This window comes from Nymphaea colorata, chromosome 9 (assembly GCF_008831285.2).
Source record: "Nymphaea colorata isolate Beijing-Zhang1983 chromosome 9, ASM883128v2, whole genome shotgun sequence".
Classification (NCBI taxonomy): Eukaryota; Viridiplantae; Streptophyta; class Magnoliopsida; order Nymphaeales; family Nymphaeaceae; genus Nymphaea; species Nymphaea colorata.
In genome coordinates, this window is record NC_045146.1 from 12,631,872 (window position 1) to 12,651,855 (window position 19,984).

At 40.1% G+C, this 19,984-nt stretch overlaps 5 protein-coding genes across 6 annotated transcripts; 3 read left to right on the forward strand and 2 right to left on the reverse strand.

The window, feature by feature from the left end:
• Window positions 1-96: 96 nt before the first annotated feature.
• Window positions 97-3,759, reverse strand: LOC116260235 (U11/U12 small nuclear ribonucleoprotein 25 kDa protein). Of its 2 annotated transcripts, XM_050079558.1 has the most exons (5): window positions 3,743-3,759; window positions 3,240-3,509; window positions 2,797-2,902; window positions 1,431-1,530; window positions 97-442 (listed from the first exon to the last, which is right to left on the reverse strand). In XM_050079558.1, exons 2-5 carry the CDS (start codon window positions 3,457-3,459, stop codon window positions 347-349), a joined length of 522 nt encoding a protein of 173 aa, XP_049935515.1. In that variant the 5' UTR covers window positions 3,460-3,509; window positions 3,743-3,759; the 3' UTR covers window positions 97-346. The 2 variants fall into 2 exon arrangements, with proteins under 2 accessions (XP_049935515.1, XP_031494265.1); XM_031638405.2 differs by lacking the exon at window positions 3,743-3,759 and having other exon boundaries at window positions 3,240-3,552.
• Window positions 3,760-4,848: 1,089 nt separating this feature from the next.
• Window positions 4,849-10,019, reverse strand: LOC116260234 (5'-adenylylsulfate reductase-like 5). The gene is made up of 4 exons (XM_031638404.2): window positions 9,529-10,019; window positions 5,813-5,991; window positions 5,583-5,707; window positions 4,849-5,497 (listed from the first exon to the last, which is right to left on the reverse strand). The coding sequence occupies exons 1-4, from the start codon at window positions 9,739-9,741 to the stop codon at window positions 5,079-5,081; spliced, it is 936 nt and encodes a 311-aa protein (XP_031494264.1). The 5' UTR covers window positions 9,742-10,019; the 3' UTR covers window positions 4,849-5,078.
• A 2,178-nt stretch (window positions 10,020-12,197) lies between these two features.
• On the forward strand, window positions 12,198-14,063 carry LOC116260236 (uncharacterized). Its single transcript, XM_031638406.2, has 3 exons — window positions 12,198-12,487; window positions 12,902-13,020; window positions 13,713-14,063. Exons 1-3 carry the CDS (start codon window positions 12,272-12,274, stop codon window positions 13,858-13,860), a joined length of 483 nt encoding a protein of 160 aa, XP_031494266.1. The 5' UTR covers window positions 12,198-12,271; the 3' UTR covers window positions 13,861-14,063.
• A 1,279-nt stretch (window positions 14,064-15,342) lies between these two features.
• LOC116260233 (pentatricopeptide repeat-containing protein At4g35130, chloroplastic) lies at window positions 15,343-18,250 on the forward strand. The gene has a single exon (XM_031638403.2). It carries the CDS (start codon window positions 15,484-15,486, stop codon window positions 17,833-17,835), a length of 2,352 nt encoding a protein of 783 aa, XP_031494263.1. The 5' UTR covers window positions 15,343-15,483; the 3' UTR covers window positions 17,836-18,250.
• A 423-nt stretch (window positions 18,251-18,673) lies between these two features.
• On the forward strand, window positions 18,674-19,812 carry LOC116260237 (uncharacterized protein At4g08330, chloroplastic). The gene is made up of 2 exons (XM_031638407.2): window positions 18,674-18,866; window positions 19,018-19,812. Exons 1-2 carry the CDS (start codon window positions 18,850-18,852, stop codon window positions 19,391-19,393), a joined length of 393 nt encoding a protein of 130 aa, XP_031494267.1. The 5' UTR covers window positions 18,674-18,849; the 3' UTR covers window positions 19,394-19,812.
• The last annotated feature ends 172 nt before the right edge of the window (window positions 19,813-19,984 follow it).

Genomic DNA, 19,984 nt, shown 5'->3' on the forward strand with positions numbered 1-19,984 from the left:
ATGAAATACTAACTTTATTGATCATCATATTTGTAAAGAACCATGTGATAGCGAAGCAAGTTCTATTTGATTCTGCTTTAACTCGAACAAAGGGGCTAACTATGGTAAGTAAACATTTCCACAAGCCAAAATTAACACGCTCCAATGCATTTCTCTGTCATGGCATTTTCATGAGCAATCAGCAGAGCTAACTAAGAAGATATAGCATGCGGACCCTTGGTCTTCTTCATTGCATATACAAAGGGCATCCAAGGGTGTCACCGTATAGAAGCAAGTGCGCCAATGCCCCATCATTTAATAAATGTAAGGGACAAATTATCAAGCAAGTTAGAACTGCGGTTCATAACTAAAGCCTCTTATTTAGACCATGGAAAAACCTGTGCTTTCGCCGCTTTGAGTGCTTCTGAGATTGCTTTGATGCAACACAAGGAACAAAATTCACCTGAAGTGTATCCAATGGAAAATTCAGATCATTGCAGAAGATAGCATTTTATAATGTAGTTCATCAAATTTTGCAGCTTCTAAATAAGTGACCAAGACTCTAACAGTCCTCATCACTGGAATATACTCACCCTGTAGCATAAGATATCTATCATGAAAATGTTGGCCATGCATATATTCTAAACTATGTTTTGTGACAAGGAACAGGACAGGAAATCATAGTGTTCCATATCAAAAAAAGGACGTTGAAATAAATAATTGGCACAAGGCTGGTAGAAGCCTTAACTCCAAATTCAGTGTTGAACAGCAAATACATGACAAAAGATAAAAAGACTGCTACAAACTAACGATTTTGTCACACTTTCTCCAAAGCACTGGCAAAAGAAAAATCGACATAAAAAATACAGAACCTGATAGTATTCAAGAGAATGAAGGGAAAAGAAAATGTGACAGACGCACAACCCAGAAAAGCAGGACTGACATATATTTCAGGACCCACAAATTGGAGAAAAATTAGTTTAAAATTCTATGGCAAACAGGCAACAAATAAGTTCATAAACTCAATACAAAGACAAACATCAGGAAGCAGAAAGACAGAGAGAAAGTAAATAAATAAAACCTTTCTCAACGAAATTTTGAAATCACATACTACTATTGTTATTCAAATGTGAAACAAAACATTATCAATTATCAGTAAGTTGAAGACAGGCCCCACAAATTGGAGAAAAATTAGTTTAAATCAATTACCAGTATTATAAACACCAATCACATCTCAAACCAAGAACTATCAGCAATGCATTCTATGGCAAACAGGCAACAAATAAGTTCATAAACTCAATACAAAGACAAACATCAGGAAGCAGAAAGACAGAGAGAAAGTAAATAAATAAAACCTTTCTCAACGAAATTTTGAAATCACATACTACTATTGTTATTCAAATGTGAAACAAAACATTATCAATTATCAGTAAGTTGAAGACAAGAGTCACCTGAGAATTATTTCGAATTCCAAAATCCTGAAGAAGGCTTCCATCATTGATAAGCTTCTCATTACGGTAAGAAAGAGAAAAATTTGTCCAGACATGCCTCCTGTACCATTTTCAGGACCCCACATGATGAGAATTCAAAGCTTCACTTACAGCACAAGCAAGACGGCAGAACCATTAAATTCATAACAGGGGATTTTCAGTAGATTTCTGTATTAGTCTTAATGAAGTATACTACCATTAAGTAGTTCCGGCGCACTGAAAAACAAAAATGATCTACGAACCAAACGTAAGTACATGAAAAGAAAGCCCAAGCTTGTGCACTTGAGCTACATAGGCTCCTAATAAGGTCATCAAGGAGCCACTATAGAGAACATATACAAAATGAAATTGACCTTAAATATCTAGTTAGAAAAGCAAACTTCTACCACCCTATACAAGGCTTCCTTGTCCTCTTTATCACAAGCTGCATTGTTCTCTCGAAAAAAGTAAAGTAAAAAAGGAAGCGATAGTTCTCTGACTCGCCTTGCTATTTCTGTTCTATTCATATTCATTTCGGTTGTTTTAACAGAAGAAACCAGAAAAAACAGAAAAGTGATCATCAAAAAGGCCAGACTATCTTTAATCAATATAAACTACGATAGAGAAGGTAAAAATTGCAAAATTTTACAAACCACAAGCTAGATTCTTATTGCAATATATGGAACGTAACGTTTTATTTCGTCCCTTCCGTAGACATAAGCCAGTAGGGAAAAGGAAGTCGCATCTTGCCTTTCTCCTCCTCTCTCCCCACCAACACCGGCCCCCCACCCCACGCTTCTTCCCGACTCCACAGGCTTAGAGAGCGTGAAACGCAAAGGGTAGGGCTTTGATCGTGACGTGACGCTGTCGTCAAGTTCCTTCTTCCCCAATTTCAGGGAGACTGCCCTTCGAGAGCTCCCTACCTACGAAATCGAGATCAGGCCACCCGTCACCTTAATGTATCCACGTCCGGAACCGGCAGTACAAGTAGCCCTGAGAGCATCCTGAGTGTACGGACCGTGGCATACCGAAAGGTCAACGAATCGCTGCGATGGCATATGACGTTCTTAAGGAAAACTAGAGGCATTGAATTCTGAGAAACGGAGAGGACACGACAAACCCGAAAAATAAGTGGATATCAAAGCAAACGTAGACTTAGTTAATATCTAAAGTGTAGAATTGCAGGATATTTTATCAGTTAGTGGGGGAAGTTACAGACAGGTGATCGCACTGACATATTTTACAACTGCAAGTTATAAATTCACTGCAAAAATCCACCAAGCATGAAAGCAGAAGCAACCTGAATGATGTTCGGGAAAGTAGGAGCAACCAAAGTTTAATATATTACCATGAAATATGGCGATGGCCCATTTGAGCTTGCTGCATCTCATTTGTTTTCTTTGCGATTGCTAGCTTCAAGTCCTTAACTGTGGCGGAATTTAGCACCGCAACCTCTTCAATGACGATCACCAGTCAGTTCAGTCGATTAATATATACGCGACGGCATTTCCCACAGAGGGCTAAGAATGAAATAAACGACATGCTTAAACCGTAAAAGAAGAAAAATAAGAGCAAAGAAGCATAAAACTAGTTAAAATCCACTCGCCTCTTCACTTTCGTTTTGCCTAAGGGCGAAGCAAAAAGAATCCAAAACCTGTAAAAGAACTCCTTTGGAAATGCCAAAAAATTCGACTGCCCCAATTGTCGTCTACAATCAACGCCTCGAGCTTTGGATAAATCAAATTAAAAGCTATTTTTGCGAGAAACCCACTCTAGAAAGGACGTACTAACCGAAGGTGGAGCCATCCATTCTGAGGATGGAGATCTTCATGGCGCTCCCCATCTCCAGGTTGATGAGGGTATCGACATCGGCGAGAGTGGGTTTCTTGGGGACGTCGGAGAGAATAGGATCGTCCAGAAGTGCGGAGAGAATCGATTGTAGCCGCGCTTTCTTGACCGCGCTGCTGTTGTAGGCTACGGCCTCCTCTGGTCCGCTTGGCTGCTTCTCCATTGGCGCGCGCGTGCGACAGAGAGAGAGAGAGAGAAAGGAAAATCAGCGATCTGCAAAATAACGAAGAACTTGAAATGGGGTCCGGTTCATGGGACTCTGAAGCTTAAATCTGATTTTGCATAAACCAATCTAGCCGACTTCACAATTTACCAAACAATGAAAAACAAGCTAAATAATCCAGTTTGGGAGAACGGTTTAGCATATAAAATATGATACACTGAATCTAACTAACTGAGTGTTGGAGACATTTTGTTTTATTTAAGGGTAAAGGGCCGTTTTCTACCGTTTCGAAGAAAGTATCTGCCTTGCCTCTTCCCTGTGCACATCATGTTCACGGAGCTGAACTTATGATTGAACTTAAAAAGTGAACCACCTTACTGCCCAGTGCACTCAAAACAGAAAAATTATACTGAAGTTAAAACACATCTGAGATTAAATATACTGTTATATTTCGCGGTTAGAGGACTACATTGGGTTACGTTTTCTTTTCTTTTCTTTTTTCCCCTTAGAATTTAACCATGTGAACGTGAATCATATCGCTTGTTCAGAACATCAGTAAGACGGTCGAACGGATCGCAAAACTCGGCGCCCATAATTCTTTGTGTTTTATTCGTTTACAAAGTTGTATTTTATGAAAAACTATTACAGAAAAAGTTCTCTTTTATGAACACCATTCACAGTTCCCTCCTATATAATGAAAATCATTTGAAGTTCGACCTGCAAAACATGTTAACTAGGAATTGCGAATGGATAGAACTAAAAAAAAACTAAATACTTTATGGACGATATATATTAATTTGAATCGGGCATAGACAAGACTTCATACAAAGCCCAACTGACCCTGTAAATTTAATCTACATTTATTGCCGTCAACTTGAAAGAAAAAACCAACCAAGGGTTGACCTTGGACCTTCTGCTGATGTCGTCAACAGTTGCCTGCCTTGCCTTTTATGGAAAAATGACATCTTTCAAAGTGGTTTAACATAATTGGGGGATACAATTGTTGAAGCAATATACGCAATTAGCAATCCTCCTCCTGTCGAGAAGGCTGCAGAGACACGAGAAGCAGTAGCCAATGTTTCCGTCCGTTTATATCCTTGAAAATGCCTTGTTGCGATGAATTTGGTGCGGAACGGCTAAAACCTGTCTTGTGAAATTTATCATACAATTACAGATCTCCACCACACTGTGAAAATAAGCTGGCTAAGGGAATGTAGTTAAGACCATTAAGTTCAAAGCTAAGAGTCCAACACACTTTCTGTGTTTCTGTCAGCATGATCCGATTAGGGTCTACCAAACCCCAGCTTGCCGACTACAAAAAAAAAAATTGAAACTACTTTACAAGATTGGACTAGGACACAGGATAAAAATCATAAGCTAACACAGGAATAACAGAACAAAGAAATAGAGAGAGCATGTGTCATAATGGTTCCTCCAATTGATAATATACAAACATCTTCAAATTTACATCAACCCATTTGTATGTCAACCAAAGAACTAAACCAAAGCGACAGGCCAAACCTAAAATATGCCATGCCCAGCTAGACACCCTCTATTGTCTTTCATTTTTTACCATAGGAGGTTCTGAGATCCCAGTCGCAAAACCAGCTGGCATGCATTCATGGTTTGTCCGCTCTTCCACTTGAAGAAGACGATTCACCCAATGATACAGACGCAAGAGAAGATGCCCAAACTCTAGCATTATTAGCCCCTTTATGAAACTTCCTCATCTTAGATTGCCGCAGCTTGCTCCACAGCCTTTTTAAATTCAATACATGTGCTGCCTGCTCTAGCAGGGTACTTCGGCTCCCAAAGATAGCCCCAAAGTTTACATTCTGACCACGCAGAGCCCAAAGAGTTCTCAGCCGAGAAAGTACTCCCGGCAACACATAGATAAACGCCCGGAAGCACAGAAATAAAACTGACATAACAAGGTACCGCTCCCCCATGAGCATTTCCCTTAAGCTTCCGTTCCATGACCTCACACCACTCTCGACTCCAACTGTAGGTTGCCCAGAGTAAACTTCAGCTTCAGCTCCTGCAGGCAGACCATAAAGAAGGGGTATCATTTTTAGTAGCAGGAACTACTTATGGTGACCAGAGGTGTGTTCAATAAAAATCACCTGTGATTTTCGTATAGAAAAGTGTCAAGGACCCAATATCTCTAGGCCCATGGTAACGTACTCGAAATGTCCGGTTTGCAATTAGCAATGAAGGCAAACTATGAACTCCATATCTTGAAAAGACGCTGTAAACAACATGGAAGAAACAGGTCAGACAAAAGATCACCACAGACCAAGAGGGAAAGCAACACTCAGTGAATGCGGGAGCATCGTATAGAAGAAGAAAGAACCTCGGCAAGGCAGAGGATTCTTCAACCGTCAAATGTCTAATATGGGGAAACATGGAACTTAGCACATCAAATTCAGCCTTTATTTTTAAAGAGAAAGGACACCATGTTGCATAAAAGAGTACAGACGTATATCCTTCACCCATAGAGCTCAAAGCCTTGTCAAGAGAGTCGCCATCAACCTTGCATATGAGAAGAAAGGATTAGATTTTCTCTGTGACACATTAATCAGTAGCAATAAATTTGTAACTCTAAATTTTACAAACAAAACACTGATACATTTAATTCTTTTGATTCGTTTTTAATTCTTTCCTATTTCATGTGTGTCCTCATGCATACAAGTTATACTATTAAACATCTTGCCACGATGAAGAATGAAAGAGAATAAGCTACCAATATTCAATAAAACATTGTTAGTTTTCCTGTTAGGAACAAACTCTACTCTGTACACATAAGAGAAAATAAAAAGCTCACCAAGCATGTAAGATTATGACTTGAAACCAAGCAAGTTTCCTTAATTAAGGCCATGACAAGATAGCAAGAAATATTTAAATTTTAAAGAAATAACCAGCGAACCAAAAGGTCATGCCATATCTCCTGGAAGAAACACACTCCAGACTAATTTCATCGCCCAAAGGATGTTGAACTGATATAAAATGTTTTCCATGCAAAAGCATTCACAAGGTGATAAACTGACAGTACCCTACACCAGCATCAAGCTTGCTGGAATCAGCTTTGGTAGCAGAAGCAAATAAATGTGCTATACCTAATGTTTGCCAAAAGTTTATAACTTTATAGAAGGTCAAAAAAATATAAACACGAATCTCAGAGCCAAGGGTCCACTAAACCACATTCTCTAAGACAAGGACTAACTTTTCCCCTCCAGTTTTGTGCAGAACTAGCTTAACCACCTGCAGTGTATTCCAACCAAATCAGCCCAACATAGGGATTCCATATTAAAGAATTGACTTCCTTTACAAGATAAATTGATTTGTGTCTGCACTAAGAAAGGAGGGTCTACCTGGAATTAAAATCGAAAAGGAGTCAGAATTCCTCTTATAATGTTGTCCCCTTTCATTGATAAGTGGATCACTTTTTCAAAAACCACAACTATGGCAGATGTTGATCATACGGTTGCAAATACAAAAAATATCAAACTTAAATGAAGAATAAATTCATTATACTCATAGTGCAGATAGGCCAGTAGACAACATGGAATTTTGCCATTTTTGTTGTATTAGCGCAACACTATGAGAAATCGATTTGCTTGATTGTTGGTTTGTGCCTTCCAGAACAGTTTCTTTCATGTGCTTCTATACTAGCTGAGGGAGGTTCTCATTAAGGAAACGAGGCAGCAGAAACTGTACATAAGTTGTCAAAGTAGAGACTCGGACACAAGTCCATCAAGGCCCTATAAGGACTTGTCAGGACTAACCGGCTTGAGTTACTCCAAGTCAGTCTGCTAAAACAAAATCAAGGGAAAAAAATGAAAACAAAACCAGATTTGCATAAACACATATATAACTCAACATACTGTTATAAGAAAGACACACATATGCAGATATACAAATCAAACATGCATATGAACAGATGCAGAAAAACATACACACACATCATACATATACACATTAAGCATGCAAACACAGACACACACATACATAACTTACCTGAAAATCTTCTGAAAATGGAAGGAACTATGGTTAGAAAAGGGGAGAAAAGACACTAACCAGCAGACCGACTAGAAAAACTACTAATAGACTGGTAGGGTAGCCAGCCAAAATACCCAATCAGTTTGCCTATGGTATCAGGTGCAACCTACTACCCGTCATAGGCTAGTCGGTTGAATGCTGATTAGGGACACTAGACAACTAATTGGCCGACTAGCCATCTAGGTTGATAACAAAGCACTGCATTATTAAAATGTTGGGATATTGACGTACCAAAAGAGTCGGATGATCAATCTGACTTTGAATATTTTTAACTTGTCTGTATCCAATCTGTTTGAAATCTAACTAGTAAAATAATGTTGAGGCAGCAAGTACAAATACTAATAATGCAAGCTAATATTTTTTCCATTTTTCTGGTGATAAACTGCTAAAGCATGTAATAATGAGTATCCCACAAACTTCCTTCCCCTATTTTGATGTTAAACAAATTCTGCAAGCATATGAAACCTTATTGATAAGATCCTGGATGGTCATAATGAAAAACTGAAGCAGCAAGCACTGAGACTCAAGTTAGTTTCCCACTATCATTTTGGCTGATTGAAAAACAAGTTTGTACATGTATGATACATGAATGAATGTAACAGAATCTCCTCTAGTAGTTGCAGGTCAATGTGGTACAGAAGGGTCAGTTCAGAGTTAAAAAAAAAAAAGAAAAAAAAGTCTAAGGAAAGACAACATCAGAACAAGCTTATAGATTGATTGAAAATTAGTTATGGTGACAAGCCACGTACCAATGTGGTACCCCTGAATTTTCCCTACCCGATATTAACTTCAACTTCCTCAAACTTCTCTAGACTAATGATGATAACATCAGAACAAGCTTATAGATTGATTGAAAATTAGTTACGGAGACAAGCCATGTACAAATGTGGTACCTCTGAATTTTCCCTACCCGAGATTAACTTCAACTTCCTCAAACTTCTCTAGACTGATGAAGAGCTAGGAAGGAAAAGGCATACCACATAAGAATTCTCAAAAAGTTCTTATGGAATGAGAGTTTGAATTTCGAGAAATAGCAAAACCACTGAAGTGTAATGCTGCAGTGTGCCTCTTCAAAGAAGAGACAGGCCTAATATGATGAGTTGGAAAAGCCTCTCTTTTAAGAACAGAACAACATAACCAATCTGTATTAAGGTTCGCACTTTCATTTGGCTGGCTCAAGTTATACATCAAAAATGGAGAATTTTGCATTATCGTTGTCTAGGAATCACATCAAGCGCTATCTACATGGAAAGGCATTTCGATCGCATAGTTTCTAAGTCAGATAGGTTCGTCTACCTAGCTCCTGTACAACGTGTACAAAAACAAAGGAGACACTATTAATCCCGTCCAGGCATGTTCTTTCTTTGCAATGTTATAGTCGTTGGTTCAGGTGGACCATGAATTCTTAAATTTCCACATTAAAGTATCGAAAAGCTGAAGTACCTACCATCAGACAAAAGAATTATCCGATTTCTATTCTCACATGAACAGAAAAACAGATGGAGGGTGAAGGTTTTCTCTGTCGAGATATAGGAAGCAGAGAACGCTCTCTCGGATTCACCATATTACCACAATCACTTGCTAACTTACCATACCAATCGAGTCAAAAAAATGAAAAGAAGAGTTTCAAGGTGAAGGAAACAGCACAACTGATCCACCGGTGGAAATAGAAACGCCAACAACTAGCATAGGATTGCGCAAAGTCACAGTTACCCAACAAACTGCAACCACGATGTTCAAATTATATTCTCAAGCGAAAAGAATGAGATGGTATCTCCTAGTCCCTTAGAAACGAAAATGAACAAGCATAGATTGTTCCAAATCCATATATGCCGATTAATCATAATCAGTCAAAACCTAACCGCCCCTCGCAGACCTCCGATGCAACAACGGCTAGGAAAATGGGAGTATCCTAATCTCACCCAGAGAAACAAATTGGAAGCAGAACTCGTGCTTTCTTATAGAAAACAAAAGCAAATAATCTCAGAGAGAGAGAGAGAGAGAGATTACCTCCACAGGCATCGGAGGGGACAGAAGAGGGCATTCGCGCTTGGACAAGACGCGATCGGCGAGCGACCGGGCAGAGCAAACATCTACATCCGCCGCCGCTGACACCGGCGATCGACCCAAACATGAGAAAATGACAAAAGCCAAGACGAGGACAAAGGCAAGCGGCGACCGACCGCCATGCTGCTCGCAGAAACCCTTCATTTTCGCTATCATCTCATCTCAGAAGAACACCCATTCACATCACCATCCCCCATAAAACCCTAGTCCACCGATCTTTTGCCCCAGGAAGAGCAAAAAACCATGAAAAGTTCACCTCCCTCCATCGCCTCCTCTGCAGATGTCCTTACTCCTCTCTCATGACGACGGCGACCAAACTGACCATGCTGGAGATGGCGGTGATGGCGGCGTTGATCTTCTTTTCCTCTCTCTGTCTCTTCCTTTTTCTTTTTTCCTTTTGGTTCCAAATCGCAACGCTGCCGCCTTTTTTTGACCGACTGGACCTACTTTTATAGAACACACGTACGCCAACGCCCTCCACTGATCGGATTTAGTCTTTTTTATCTGAATATATAAATTTGATTACATGGTTTAGAAGCAAGTTAATAAGACTTCAACTTCTTCAAAACACGCTTCATTTTCTAACAAGTTAGCTTTTTTTCTTTAACAAAGCAATCAAACAAAGAAAATTCAAACTGTTCTTAATACCACCAAAAGTTGACAAATGATTTTTACATATGAATAGGATCATATAAACAATGAAAGTTCAATAACACAAACAAGGGGACAGGGGTTGTGTCATTGATTTGATTTGTGGGGACTATGCTCTTGTACCAAAAACAAGAACATGGATTCTACGTAGAAGGGAAAAATAAGAGAGAGAGAGAGAGAAGTTCTCGCTTTGTTTTGAGCCTTGGTACAACTTCTCCACCCAAAAATGTTTGATATCAAAATTCTTCATTTGACAAAAAATCTACAGAAAACTCATGGTTTCTTTGTTGAGTTTTCCAAACGCGACCTTGATTTTGTTGATTTTGTGAAAAGTCTAGGTTAATGTGAGCAAAAGAAAAACAACAGCAAAAAACTAAAGAAGAAGCGATATAGACGAAATATGATCTTAATGTAGACTTCATCTATTTACAGATGATGAAGTTTCAAAAGTGCACAAAACAAATTCCTTGAAATGGAAATCACCAAATAAGTTAAAAAAATCATTTTAACCTAAACGCCTAATAAATTATTCCATTAAATTTTCTAAATGTTGTTTTTTGTATAAGGGTTCCATGCTATGTCACAGAATGCCGGATGCCGATGCGATACATCTCAAAAAATTATGATGCGGCGGTACAGTGAGGGTATTTATTATTATTATTAATTTATTATTATAATATATTAATAATATCAAAATTGATAAAAAAAACTAATAAAAAACTGAAATCAATAGGGTGTGGGTTGGGTGCGAATCTGGGTCACACCAGCACCTGCATCGCGTAGATGCGAGTGCATCACCAGGGTTGCCGCAACCTGGTGACATAGGTTCCATGGGTAGTTGGGTACCTGGCTTGATCTTTCATACCTGGTCGGCTCCATTAAAAAAATTTACTAAGTCAGGGTGGGTCGCCCTATATATGTAACCCATATCTTTGTATATATATATATATATATAATACTAATAATCAACTCACTTATAAATTTACTCTTCATAAATTTACTCTTCAGGTGTCACGATAGTGCCCTTATAAACTCTTGACGCATCGTTAAGGGCTCCTACCTACCATCCAACGAGTTGGTCTGACCCCATGCTCATCAAAGCTGTCAGCACTGCAATTTATAAAACGAAGTGATTACATTTTATTTAATATTCAAAGATCCTTTTAAAATTTTGTATTTTTATTTATTTCTTCAACGCGTACACGTCTAAATTAACCGATCCTTATGGATATTAAATACCGGGGCCACAAGTATTATTCAATTCATAAATGCAATATAAGCTCACCTAAATCAACCTAAAGCTTGAGCTTTAAATAATGTTATAAATATTAGCTTCTAAGGGATTTGGCACACCTGGTTGGGTTGCTCACCCTTTGCCTAAAGCATATTAGTGCCTAGACAAAGATCAAACGAATGTTTTTGAGGGCTTGTTTGGCTACATAAAAAAGTTTATTTGAGTGTTTCATGAATCTGTTTTAATCTATAAATACAAATTAATACTAATCTTTTATCAAGTATCTATGCTACCAAACAATCCCAAAGTTTTATTAGGCAAGCAGCAAAGTCTTTCAACCAAAATATAAAACAGGAATTTCATCTAAAAAAAAACAGAATTCTAAAAATCAGTTAGTGATGTTAAAGTTAAAAATTTAAACATAATTATGAATTTTATTTTATTCAAATATCAGCCCATAAAGGAATATAATCTAAATAGGTCCATCCGGTAGGACCAGTGTCTCCCTTGAAGCTTCAACACAAACTAACAAGTCTGGTGACCAACCTTTTTAGGTCACCCGGGACCGCCGGTCCCGAGACAATGTGTCTCGTGCCTCGGCCTTCTTCCCTCTCCTTTATCCGACGGCCGCTTCACCAACTGCTGACCGTTAGGTTTGATCAGTAGCGCTGAATGGCCCGTGCCTCCTTCCACCCCTCTCACATAATATCAACAAAACAAACTAGCAGATATCAAGTAGCCAGACCAGTGAATGCTCTAAGAGAGCAAGAAAGCAGAAAGGGAGAAGAGACAACAACACCCATGATGACGAAAGGGAAGGGGGAGTACCGCTGCTACTACTCCAACAAGGGTAGCGGCGGTGGAGCAGGCACCGCCGCCATTAAGGGCCGGAGCAGCGGCGTCTGCGTGACGAAGGAGGAGATCGCCAAGTACTGGAGGAGGAAGAAGATGGAAGAAGAAGAACACCTCTTCTCCGCCGTCAAGGCCGCCGCCAGGATCAAATCCCGCACCCTCACTGTAAGTTTAATTTGCAGTAACAATCATAGGGATTGAGTTCTTCTAAGTTCAATCCTTCTTTGCGCAATGTACTTGGGGACTAGACGAGAAGACTCTGCAAAGAAGAGCGGTAGCAGTAGTTGGTAGTTCTTCACCATTCTGCGGATTGCTGCTGATTCTTTTTAGAATGTCGTGATTCTCCGTCATACCTTCAAGGCAGATCGAATGTTGAGGAAGCAAATTTTTTTATGACCTTTATTTTGCAAAAACTTCTGTGGCTGAATCTTGTGCTAATGGAATTCTCCGTCACACTTCCTCTCGCTGTCGCTGCTTTATTGCGGCGCGCTATTGCTAGTTTCCCTTCAAATATGTATTGCAATAAGCACTGAAAGTGAAGGCTGAAAATGGTTGGTGGGTGAATGATTAATGGAGCAGGAAGAAGAGTACCAGAGGTTCGAGGAGTCGTTGGAATCAAAGCTGGGTGAGAAAGGAGGAGAGGCCAACGGAGGGAGTGAATGCTCATCAAAGGAGATCCGACTGGGTATCAAGGACTGGTTCGTTCTCCTCCCTTCCTTTGATCTCCAATCTTGCTTCATTCTGCCAGTGATGATACTGTAATTGCTTATTTCTTGGCCTTAATTATGGCTCGATCATCTATTTATGCGCACAGAAATAGAAAAATTAGAGACTTTCAAAGTTAGAAAAATTGAAAGATTTTATGAGGAGATGGCATCTTGGAATCTGCCGGTTCGATTGAAATCGATTAATTCGGCCCTATTTTAACAACATTGTTTCTGTGTCTCTTTTTATTGCAAAACTAATAATTCTGGGCCGCACCATACCAAGAATTTGTGCGTTGGTTGTTGAGCTATTGACCAATCTTCAACTTGGAGGTGCTTAAGTTGGACTCTTAGCCAGGTGAAGATAGTTTCCTTCGTAAAATAATTACTTTTTTATTATCGATACCTTCACTATTGTGCTATCACAAAGTTATTTAGAAAAGATTAAATTCCATAAGTTAGGCTGGTGTCCTAAACATACCTGAAATACTAAATATTTGACCGAGGAAACTACCGTTGCAACAGTTTTTTGCTTAATTAACACAAGTGGGTGCCTTAAGCGTTCATCTGCTTACAATAAGTAGTTGCATTATGTTCTTTCAACCTTTTCAGGCTGGCAAACAAGAATATATATATATATATTTGTGTGAAGCAAGTAGTGTGATTAATATTAATGGTGTGTGCAGGTGGACCAGGAGCTGGTATGCTTATTTGAACCAACCGGCGGTGCAGTCTGCAGATGGAGCAAGGTTCACCAAGTCAAGCTACATCGTCCACAACTTACGCTGTTTCACCCCCCTCCCTTCTCCTAGCACCGCTTTAGGTGTCTTCTAGAAGCTTCTACAATTTATACGAGAATGGCTTTTGAGATTTAATGAATGTACCCGACCGACACTCTCTGTCTCTTGGTTCCTCTTCTTCAGCTGCCTAAGTTTTTCTTATGTTCAATTTGATGCTGCAAATTGGATTAGAAACCTTGCAATTTGAATGTGTAGTACTTGTTTAAATTATTTATAACATGCCAATTTTTCTATGTATGTTTATTATCTATTTCTTAAGATGCATATGGCTCAACATATCTCGTTAATCTTGTATATTTCGGATTGGTTGATAGCTTTGATTACTCCCCACAAATTAATCATTATTCGATGCGCCAAGATCCGAGAAGAGAAGTTTAAAGATTGAAGGTGGGTTGGAACGGGCCGAACTGCACCAAGAAGTTCACTCGAGGTGCTAGAGTTCAGTGGAACTCTTAAAATATAATATTTTGAAGATTTCTCATATATGTCTAAATGAAACTGCATAGACACTAAAGGCTCTTTCCATGTTGAGTTTTTTCTCAAAATGTATTTCGATATGGATAAGGAGAAGGTAACCTACCCCCTAGAGGAGAGATGAACCTCTCTCTACTCCGAGGGTCTATCTAGAGTGGATATACAGTCAACTTGGTACTGTGCTCTACCACATGGGTCCATGTGCTTAGCACTCATGAAAATCAAGACAACAATGCAGGGTTTCACATACACCAGTCCAACCAGTTATGTTAAGGCCCTCATAATATAATGTGCTTTTATCATTGTATAAGACAGAAAAACAAAAGCAACTTTTTTTCATATGATTATATAATTAAGAGGATGTTTGATAAGAACAATAATATATTTTTAAAATACATGTTTTGATACTACCATACATGTTTTAATACTACCATATGTTGTTCGGGTGAGAGGAGAAACGTACTAACCCCTTGTTTCTTAGTGTACAAGGTCTGCTCTAAGTGTCTCAAGATATTACCCTAATTACACTTTAACTTGCACGTCGTTGACCTTCTGTTTACAACAAGTATCTGCTATTTGATTATTAAATATAAGAACGACATTTAAAATGATGCAATATTTCTTAAGCGAAAAACTTAGTGTTCTTGAAACATGTGCTTTGAGTACATATGTTTTAAAAACACTATTACCTTTTTTTTAAACACCATGTGAATATTAAAAAAACTATCTTTTGGTGATGCTTAAAAGAAAGAACACAATGTTCTTATGACATATGTTTTAAAACTCCATGTTCATGTTTTAAAGAATAAAATATAATTGTGTTTAGCTTTTGATTGTTGAATTTAGAAACAATATTTATAATCACATTATATATTTTTTTATAAAAACGTGGCATTTTTATATATTTTAAAATCATATGTGTGTATTCTGAGACACATGCATCAAAACCATAATGTTTCTATTACCAAACGCTCTTTTTAGATCTCACATTCTTCTTTTTGAAATGATGAGATAATGACTTCCAGAATAAGGTAATGGCGCAGTTATTAAATAGGGATTGATATGCTAAGGAGGGTCCGATGGATAAACTGGTGAGGACCCATCCGTTCACTGCCTTCCGAAATGGTAGCAGTTCCATTTGATTACGAAGCGGCCGCCCGCCAGTTGAGCTGCGAGTTGTTCAATGGCAGCAGCTGCTGCACCACGCAGCTTCTTCGTCCACGACTCTTCTCCTGGCCGTCGCCCTCCTCGAAGCGCTACCCGTCATGGGCTTGGCGTCGAGGCTGTCGCAAGCAGCGGTTCTCCTCTCGCCTGGAGCGCGCGCCGGCCGGTTGACGTTGAGAAGTCGAGACGAACCCGCTACCCATTGGAGGAAATGCCTCAGAGGCAGAGAGAAACTTTTATGTGGAACGCGATGATACGCCGTCGCGTGCAGGACGGATGCTATGATGAGGCCATCGAGATCTTTGCTCTGATGCTTCGCAGTAATTCTGCCCCTGACCGTTTTACCTTTCCCCTTGTTCTGAAGGCTTGCGCCTGTTCGTCGTCGTTGCGTGAGGGGTGGAAGATCCACTGCCGAGTCGTTAAGTTGGGATTGGATGCTGACCTATTCGTTGGCAACGCCCTTTTGGCGATGTACGCCAAATGTGGGTTTGTGGAGTGCGCCTGCCAATGGTTTGAAGAAATGCCGCAGCGGGACGCCGTCTCCTGGAATTCAATGCTGAGCGGGTACGTTTCTAATGGAGATCGCCACAATGCACTGTTGCGCTTTCGACAAATGCAGTTTTCACAGGTGGAGGTGGACGATTTTAGCTTCATTGCGGTGCTGCAGGCGTGTGCGCTCGGTAGTTCTGTGCGACATAGGAAAGAGATCCATTGTCAGGTTATTAGGCGTGGCTTCGAGTCTAATGACATGGTTGAAGCATCCCTTATAGACATGTACTGCAAAAGTGGAAATATGGATGTTGCAGAGAAGCTATTCAGCAGGACAAGAAGAAGAGGTGTTGTTGCTTGGAACTCAATGATAGCCGGATATACTCGTAATCGCATGCCCCATGATGCATTCGCTTCTTGCATCAGGATGCAGCTAGTTGATTTGATCAAGCCTGATCCCGTCACTTGCGTTAGCTTACTCCCTGCTTCGGCTCAATTAAGAGCTCTATTAGTGGGCAAGGCAATTCACGCCATTGCAATCAGATGCAAGTTCATCCCCTACCTTGTTCTGGAGACTGCTCTTGTCGACATGTATACAAAGTGCAAGGACCTGAAGTCCGCAAAAGTCGCATTCAATGCAATTGATGAGAAAAACTTGGTATCATGGAATGCCATGCTTGCTGGTTACTCGCAGAATGATTGCCATGTCGATGCGATGCTACTTTTCCATGAACTGGTAACGAATGGTCCCTCCAGACCAGATGCCACAACAATCGCAAGCATCCTACCATCATACTCAGAGATTGCATCTCTGAAACAGGGGAAACAGATACACGGGTACATCATAAAACAAGGATTAGACACGAATATTTTCATCATGAACTCTGTAATTTGTATGTATTCGAAGTGTGGTGACCTGCAATTAGCACGGAAAGCATTCGATAGTATCCCAACGAAGGATGTCATCTCATGGAACTCCATTATTTCAGGATACGGAGTTCATGGCCAAGGGCATGAAGCACTTGAGCTTTTTCGTGAGATGAATGAAGCGGGCATGAGACCAAATGCCAGTACTTTTGTTTCTCTACTGTCATCTTGCAGCATGTCTGGTCTAGTTTATGATGGGTGGAAACTTTTTGAGTCTATGTCGGAAGAGTACGGCATTAGTCCTCAGATTGAACACTATGGGTGTATCATTGACCTACTTGGTCGGATGGGATGTACAGATCTGGCTCAAAGTTTTATAGAAAGCATGCCGCTTATACCAACAGCAAGAATATGGGGATCGCTTCTGTGTGCATGCAGACATAATGGTGACATCACTTTGGCTGAGAGTACAGCTGAAAAAATATTAGCCCTGGAGCATGATAACACTGGCTGCTATATCCTATTGTCCAACATGTATGCAGAAGTTGGTAGATGGGAAGATGTCAAAAGACTGAGAGCAATGATGAGGCAACAAGGCTTGCAGAAGACAATAGGGGTCTCGGTGTTTGATTGCATCAATCACACCTGCAGCTTCTCTTATGCAGATAGATCCCATCCCGACTATAGAAGAATTCGCGCTGTGTCAGAAATTCTTTCAGGAATGATAGGTGAAGCCACTTTTGTTACGCGTAGAAAATTTAGCTCCAAAGAAGCCTCGGAGAAGAAGGAACATTTGCCAAGCGGTCACAGTGTGAGACTGGCAATTTCGTTTGGTCTCATTTCAACTCCGGTTGGTACTCCCATTCTAGTCAGAAAGAATGTCAGACTATGTGGTGGTTGTCACAGTGCTGTTAAATTAATCTCAAAGACATGCCGACGAGAAATCGTAGTGGGAGACACGACGCTCTTTCACCACTTCAAAGATGGTAGATGTTGCTGTGGAGATTACTGGTGACGGGTACATGTCCTTATCTGGTATGCTGAAATATCATACCGTATAATATGCAATGCAGAATGCACCAGCAGGCGACGAGGTCACAAGATACCTCAGGTCCGATCTCTTTTGGCTACGGATCAATCTTTGACATATGGTTCTGTTGAGAGCTGTTTGGTGCTTTCTGCTGCAGACACGTATCAGAACTCAGAGACGTTTGCTCAGAGTATGCAGTGCTCTTGCTATGAAAATGTAATCAAAACCTCTATAAAGAAGTCATCAAAGGGAAGAAAACAACTTGATATAAAGGCGGTTTATAGAATAAGCAGAGTCCAATGTGAAGACTTGGAACGCATTATGTAATTAAAGCATTCTTTCGTTCTTCTTATTATCTTCTCATATTATACTGATTTCCGTGTACAGTTAAGACATTCTGAATGAACTGCTTATTTTATAAAGTTTCCTATTTGTCCAACTTTGGGTCTTCCCAGCCTTTTTTAGACAATCCAACTGGATTTTTTTGTATGCTACTGCTGGCAACTGCATATGTTGGCTGTTAAGAATTTGTTGGCCATGCTTCTTGTATACGTATTTGCTTATGTTCAACAAATTGGACTGCGAAAATGTACATAACCTCTATTTTATGAAATCGGGTCATGGAGTTTATCAGAAGAACTTTGTTATAGATGTCTTCGAGTCCCGGTCCATGTCTCGGTGAAAGAAAAAATCAAAGGAGATTCTAGAAAAGGGCTTTTCAACTTTTGCGTGTATCAGAAAATGTCAAGCTTCTCAAAGACTTAATAATCTGATTCTCATTTTCTAAAGAGGCGGTTTGTCAAAGCGTGTAGAATATGGGCCTTTGGCGGAAGGGAGAGTGCAATGAAATAGACAAAACCACTAGAAGGAGAATATTGCCGATCAGATGTTCCTTACGCCGCTGCAAAGGGGTTCCCCACTCCTCAATTGCCGATCTGCAGCCGGACCATCATCTGCCATCTCGTCTGCAATAACGCCACCACCAACATCCACACAACTATGGATCCAACCTACAGGTTCCCTCCTCTGATCCCTCCTCTCATTTTTCATCTGTCTTCTTATTTTAGACAGAGTCATCTATGTCGTTGTTTGATATTAAGCTCTGGATCGATTGAATAGTAATATGTACTCCATCTGATTGTGTTGATGACCTGTGATAAAATAAAGTTGCGGCAAGTGCGGCGCGTCTCTCAACCTGAGCAAGAGCCACGAATACCCTCCCGACTTTTACTTCGACGCCGGGAACAAGGGCACCCTCTCCTTCTCATGCGTCGATGGTTCCAGGTTCAATTTCGAAAAGGAGGACAAGATCATGCCCTTCTTTGAGACGATCAACTACTGGGGGATCCAGAGGAAGAGGATCAAGATGAAGTGCGTCAGCTGCGGCAGCCTTCTGGGATACGTCTACGACGATGGTCCTCCCCAGACGGCGACCCCGGGCCAGTTCCATATGGGCCCAAGCCAGGCCATACCCAGGTTCCCTCGGTTCAGGCTCAAACTCAAGGCCCTTTCCATACAGCCGTCCAGACCTTTTTCCTCCTAGAAGATCAGGCTGTCTGCTGCCCGGACCTGGTTATATGGGCCACTCTTTATCATTAATGATTAAAATACGCTTAGTTTACACTGAATTTTTTTTTTTGTTAAGACAAAAATTAACATTAAAAAAAAAATAAGACTCTAGAAATTTTTTTTTAACAAATTACCAAAATGTTTTTTTTTCCTCTTTTACTACTTTCTATGCGCCTGTACGTGTTTATCTCTACCGACTACCATGTCATGTGAACATGAATTATTGTGCTTGTATATTGTTGAGACTTTCTCGGTTTATTTCTTTCAAACTAGCAATCTTGCACCATTGGAGGAGAAACTTGAGTTGATGGTTGACCCAGTTACGTTGTCTTCTAAAGGAAAGGAAATGAGCAGTAGTAGGCTTATAAAATTCACTGTCTTCTTAGCACGTCACCTGAGCGTTAATACAACGTATTTGTTACCTTGCATTATATTCTTGCATCAGTAATTGCGTCAGTAAGAGGAATATTCTGATCCTACTGCTAAGAAGAAAGTCCAAACGATACACGACACACAAAAAAGTTAGCACCCACAACCAAATTAAGCACCTACCAGCTCTCGCCCA